This window comes from Chelonia mydas, chromosome 9 (genome assembly GCF_015237465.2).
Source record: "Chelonia mydas isolate rCheMyd1 chromosome 9, rCheMyd1.pri.v2, whole genome shotgun sequence".
Taxonomy (NCBI): domain Eukaryota; kingdom Metazoa; phylum Chordata; order Testudines; family Cheloniidae; genus Chelonia; species Chelonia mydas.
The window spans coordinates 31375734-31381941 of record NC_057855.1 but is presented as its reverse complement, the minus strand read 5'-3'; the positions used below and the strand labels follow the sequence as shown (position 1 = coordinate 31381941).

The following is a 6208-nucleotide window of genomic DNA, read 5'->3' as shown; positions in this document are numbered from 1 at the left end:
ACTTCTGTGCTGCTGCTGGCGGCGGCCCTGCCTTCAGAGCTGGGCAGCTGGAGAGCGGCGGCTGCTGGCCAGGATCCCAGCTTTGAGGGCAGAGCCGCCGCCAGCAGCAGCGCAGAAGTAAGGATGGCCTGGTACGGTATTGCCACCCACTCTGCTGCTGCCTGCAGAGCTGGGAGCTTGGCCAACAGCCACGGCTCTCTGGCCATCAAGCTCTGAAGGCATCACAGAAGAAAGGGTGACAAGACTGTGCCCCCCCCTAAAATAACCTTGCAGCCCCCCCAACTCCCTTTTGGGTCAGGACCTCTAGTTTGAGAAATGCTGGTTTCTCCCGTGACATCTGTACAGTACAGGGTAAAAGCACACAAAGGTCCGGCTTTCACGCTCCCTGATGCATTTTCCATGGCCAGGAATGTGGCAGGGGGCTACTGATGAGCCTCCCCTGAAGTGGTACCTAGCGCCAGCACTAGACTGAGCCCTTTCCTCAGGGCAGGCCGGAGCCCGGCTGTTTCGAAAACTTTCCCCTCAACTCTCCCAGGACCAGGTGTTGGACCCAAGCCGGCCATTGCGGGGCTGCGCTGCGCAGCGCGCTTTTAGCGCGGCCCCTGCCACCCTCCCCAGCCGCAGCGAGAGCAACCATTGCAGATCGGGGCGGAGAAAGCCAGAGGAGTGATGGCTGCAGCTCCCAATAGGGGAGCGCGGGTCCGGAGGGGAGGCGGGGCCGCGTGCGTTTTAGGCTAGCGCCCTGCAACCCGTTCCCTAGGCGGGCGGGCGGCTCCGTTTGGCTGTGCGCGCTTGTGGCTCCCGCCCCGGCAGCCGGGGGTGCGGAGAAGCAGCTCGTGCTCCAAGTCTCTCGCTCAGACCGCCGGGCTTGCCATGGTGCCGCGGGGGTGACTGCCGAGCGCCACGGGCTGCTGCGGGGCGCGGGGTCACCCGCCGGAGCTGGTGCCGGGCCGGCCATCGCAAAGGCGTTTCTGACCCATGCGGGAGGAAGCCGGGGAAATATCCCGCGGCGACCCGTTGCCTCGGGCTCGCTGCTCCCCGCATCCGGTCTGATACACCACCACCAGAGGGGCGGCGAGCGGGGGACGGAGCGCGGCTCGGCGCAGCCACCCAGGAGGAGCCGCCGCCGCCGCGCGGGAGGCGAGATGCACTTTCGGAGCGATCGGCAGCTCAGCAGCACCCTGAAGTTTCCCCCCGCCCGTCCCCCGGCCGCTTCCCCGCCGCGGGGCTGCGGAACGGAGACTCCCGCTGCTGCCGCCGCCGCCGTGGGCCAGCGGAGCGCCGGGCGCTAGCCGGCGGCAGAGCCCGGCTCTAGGGTGCACCGGCCCCGCGGGGGAGATCGCTGCTCCTTCCCCCGCCCCCCAGCCTGGCCGCGGCGGCTATGAAGGGACGAAAGAAACGAAAGTTGCTGTGAGCCGGCAGCCGATGAGACCCGCTGGCCCTAGGCTGGAGCACGGTCTAGGAACCAGGGCGCAGCCCCGCCAGGCAGGGGGCAGAGCGGCCGGCTGCCGGGACTGGGCTTCCCCACCCGCGGGGCGTGCGAAATGCCAGATCCGCCGCGGGAAGGGCTCTGTGCTGGGGGCAAGTGGGCAGCCCCCCCGGACCTGCGCTCCGTGTGATGTGACGAGCAACCGCTGGCGCTGGCCAGCCGCCCCTGCCCTGCTGCCTCCTGCCCCTGCAGTGCTGCTGCTGCCCTGGCCCCCGGCCCTTCTCAGCATGAAAGTCTTCCGCAGGAAGGCGCTGGTGCTGTGCCTGGGCTATGTGCTGCTGCTGCTGCTCACCATGCTCAACCTGCTGGACTACAAGTGGCACAAGGAGCCCCAGCAATGCAACGAGCCTGCCCCGGCCCGGCGCGCCCCTTCCTCCCCGCAGCAGCCCCACTTCCAGCCCCGCTCGGACATCCGCTCCCTCTACCGGCCCCCGGCGCCGCCGCCCCGCCAGCGCCAGCTGGTCTATGTCTTCACCACCTGGCGCTCGGGCTCGTCCTTCTTCGGGGAGCTCTTCAACCAGAACCCCGAGGTCTTCTTCCTCTACGAGCCGGTGTGGCACGTCTGGCAGAAGCTCTACCCGGGGGACGCCGTCTCCCTGCAGGGGGCGGCCCGGGACATGCTCAGCTCCCTCTACCGCTGCGACCTGACCGTCTTCCAGCTCTACAACACGGCCGGGGCCGGCAAGAACCTCACCACGCTGGGCATCTTCGGGGCGGCCACCAACAAGGTGATCTGCTCGTCGCCGCTCTGCCCGGCCTACCGCAAGGAGGTGGTGGGCATGGTGGACGACAAGGTCTGCAAGAAGTGCCCCCCGCAGCGGCTCAGCCTCTTGCAGGACGAGTGCCACAAGTACCACGCCCTGGTCATCAAGGGTGTGCGAGTCTTCGACCTTGCCGTGCTGGCCCCACTCATGCAGGACCCGGCCCTGCAGCTCAAAGTCATCCACCTGGTCCGGGACCCCCGGGCGGTGGCCAGCTCCAGGATCAAATCCCGCCACGGCCTGATCCGGGAGAGCCTACAGGTGGTGAGGAGCCGGGACCCCCGCATCCACCGCATGCCCCTCCTAGATGCCAGCCACAAGCTGAACAGCAAGAAGGAGGGGGGAGGTGGCTCGGATTACCATGCGCTGGGGGCCATGGAGGTGATCTGCAGCAGCATGGCCAAGACTCTGCAGACTGCCCTGCGCCCACCCGACTGGCTCAAGAACAACTATCTGGTGGTCCGCTACGAGGACCTGGTGGTGGATCCCATTAAGACTGTGCGGCAGGTGTATGGCTTTGTCAATCTGCTGGTAAGCCCGGAGATGGAGAAGTTTGCCCTCAACATGACCAGCGGACCCAGCTACTCCTCCAAGCCCTTTGTGGTGTCTGCCAGGAATGCCACCCAGGCAGTGAGCGCCTGGAGGACAGCACTGAGCTTCCAGCAGATCAAGCAGATCGAGGAGTATTGCCAGCAGCCCATGGCCGTCCTGGGCTACGAGAGAGTCAACAGCCCCGAAGAGGTGAAGGACCTAAGCAAAACACTGCTCAGGAAGCCAAGGCTGTGAATGGGGCACAGGGGATGCCAACAAGCATCCTTTCCAAAGGGACAGCTAGCCACTGAGCAGCTTTGGAAACAGTCTTCTTTGCTTGAGAGAAAGAGGGAGTGAGGAAAAAAACATCTGGTATTCCTTACAAATGCATTAATCAGGAATCCAGGCATTCCTCCAAAGGCCATTTGTGGGTAATATACATTGACATTTTTGCATTGCTGGGTTATATGCAATTAAAAAGAAGAGAGAGTAGGATTGATGGTATTTCTAAAACGCCTTTCCTCTCTTATACCCAAGGTGAGATTCAGTACCAAAATCTTGTTTACGGACTTCTTGTTGTGACTGTGATAATGAAAGACTTGTGCAATTTCTGAGACATCTGTCTTGGTGGAGATGGGTTGCAGTGGAAACATAATATTGTGAATTGGGTTTTTGTATTAAAAGTAAATATTCAAATGTGATCTAAATAAAGAAAACAATAAATGATATTCATTTTTATAATTACCTCGATTGTCTGGGAATCACACACATTGCTTCTGTACAGCTTGAAAAAGTACTTGCTTCAGATGCACATTTGATAGCAACAAATACTTTTTATCGGGCTCAGGGGCTGGAGTGCAACTTTCTCCATGTTATCTCCTGTTTAGAAGCTGCTTTCTTACAAACAAGTACAAATCCCATAAATGCTGTGCAGGTTTTGTGGCCATATGCACAGAGCCCAGAGAGATTTCTCTTTAAATATTGGTGGTTTTTTTAAAAAAAGTTATATTTAAAAAGTTACATTTAAGTGCCACTATAATATATTCATAAGATTTGCCATCACAACAATATTGTTGTCTTGAAATACATGTCAAGGAGTCACTGTTAAGTAGAACAAATGGTTCTACATATGGTGTTTAAAAAAAAAAAATACAGGATTTAAATGAACATTTTATAATCGTGAAAAGGTTTGCATGTGTGCAAACTAAATAAACATCTATATTGTAGTGCAAACAACTGCAATGGATAGATAAAATACTTGAAGCATACTTCTGGCATGCTTGTTGTCAGATGGTATAAATGAAAACAGAATAAAGCTGGAGCTTCAATGTGAATAGTATTGAACTATTCATTTTCTGTCATCTAAATGTTTATATGTGTGTATCTGGTATGTGGGAACATACAGGTTTTGGTTTGTTGCTATGTTGGGCTGATCCTGCAGTCTTTAGCGAGGCAAAACTACCCTTTGACTCTGAGAGACTGTTGGCTGGATCTTCACTGTGTGTAAATGCTCTCAGTTGCTGAGAGTTTTGCCTGGAGGATCAGGCCCATTATTAATGTGATAAAAGTAGGCGATGTTACTACTCTCACTTCTGTCATATGATAACTGCAGGTACCAGCAAGGACTTTATTTGAGACTGGTGTTGTTATTCTCCAACACTGTTAAAAGATCTGCTTTGAATGTTGAGGTTTAAGCAAACAATTTCTTGCCACACAGGTTTCTGATTTTAGACCACAGACTCTTCTGTGGGAAGCACATTTTACATTGCTTATCTAGATATTGTGCCTTCAGAAAATACAAAGAATTTCTAGGAAGAGTATAAGTAGTAGGAAGAAGAAGAATTAGCTTGTGAAAATATATTTATATAAAAGAATGTTGATAATTGTGTGTGAAAACTGTGATTACGTGTAATGTCTTTCTTGTATGAATACTGAATTTTAAGCTAAAACAAGATGTTAAATGAGACTGAGACTTAAGATATTTGACTTCTGGATAAAATATTGGCAAATAGATGTCAACTTGGTTTGAAAAGGAAACAGGAATATAATAAACTAGTTAAAAAGCTTATTGTGCAAGGTTGCATATACGCTAATGCTAATTATCAATTTTATGACACATACCCATTCTGTTAATTTGTCAGCAGTGGCAGTAGAAATAACAGTGTAACTCTTCTATCTGAGAACACTTGCAAGTAGATTGTTAAGTGAGCTATGTTTCAGAGATATCAATGGCTAGAAATGAAAGGGATTCTTAATTAATAAAATGCATATTAAAATTTATTGTGCTAGTGCAATTAGAGGTCTCCTCTTACCACCACAAATATTCTCTTTTTACCTCAGATGGGTCCCAGACATTCAGGCTTGGACTCTTTCTCAGTCCAGCTGACTTCCAGCCCAGGCATCTCCAAGAGCAGTGACTAAGGACTCTGATCTTGTTTTAGAACATGCTGCTTGATTTTTTTATTTTTTTTTTTTAATCTGCCCTTGCTTCATTAAGTCCTTCTTCTCCCCTCTCCCCCCCTTGTATAATCCTATTCTGCTGCTTTATATTAGCAGCACATGGGCTCCATAAACTCTGATTAGGAGGGGAACAACCTCCATTGGGCTGCAGTAACATTCTACAGCCACCTACTAGGAAAGTGAGGCAAGCTGTGCCATTAGAGACTCTGAAAACCGTATCTGTGATGCTTTCAGATCCTGCTGACTTGAGTATGAGAGTTCTAATGCAATTTCTGAACTAGGATCTCTCATGTGGTACTATGTTATTTTACCAGCTGTTCTGATGCCAAGGACAAAATCTTGCTCCCCTTATTCATTGAAAACTCTCATTTGGTTTCATTGGGAGTTTGGTGTAAGTAAGATGCAGGAATTGTATCCAAGAATGTGAAAGAGACATGCTCGATATATTTATCCCTCCCCAGCTTGGCAAATCTTTAGGAAATGTCTTTGACTTTAAATATTTAAAAAATCTCTTTCTCCATTTTGGTGAGAGAGTACTGACTGCTTTTTTGACACGATGCATTAAAAGTATTGGTCTAGGATCTGCATTATTTTACTGACATAAATCAAGAGCGAATGGAGTTAGTGTGACATCAGAATGAGGCCCATTATCCAAGCTCCACCTTTCTACTTTGCAGGAAGAATTAACTGACAAATGTTGTTGCTGCAGCGGGGCAGATTTCTATGGACGAAATGAGAGATGCAGAGTTTATGTAGATGGGCCTAGTCCTGCAATACTTTTTTAGGCACAACTTGCATTGAAGTCAATGGAAGTTTTCCTTGTGTAAGGATGGAGGGATCAGGCCTAATCTTTACTACTACTCCATTAAAAGCGAAAAGAAATATACAAACACTTTGTCAGACAAAAATAAAATGCCTGCCCTATTCTAAGTTTTAAGAAGGGAGGCGTAAGAGAACTTCAAAATTA

General features: G+C 51.4%; 1 protein-coding gene across 1 annotated transcript; it reads left to right on the top strand.

Annotated features, from left to right (window-relative positions):
• Nucleotides 1–720: 720 nt before the first annotated feature.
• CHST2 (carbohydrate sulfotransferase 2) lies at nt 721–3772 on the top strand. The gene has a single exon (XM_007072774.4). It carries the CDS (start codon nt 1426–1428, stop codon nt 3034–3036), a length of 1611 nt encoding a protein of 536 aa, XP_007072836.2. The 5' UTR covers nt 721–1425; the 3' UTR covers nt 3037–3772.
• The last annotated feature ends 2436 nt before the right edge of the window (nt 3773–6208 follow it).

What these genes read in the sequence shown, in the direction of transcription:
- CHST2 (XM_007072774.4), top strand. Translation starts at nt 1,426, where the DNA reads ATGAGACCCGCTGGCCCTAGGCTGGAGCACGGTCTAGGAACCAGGGCG.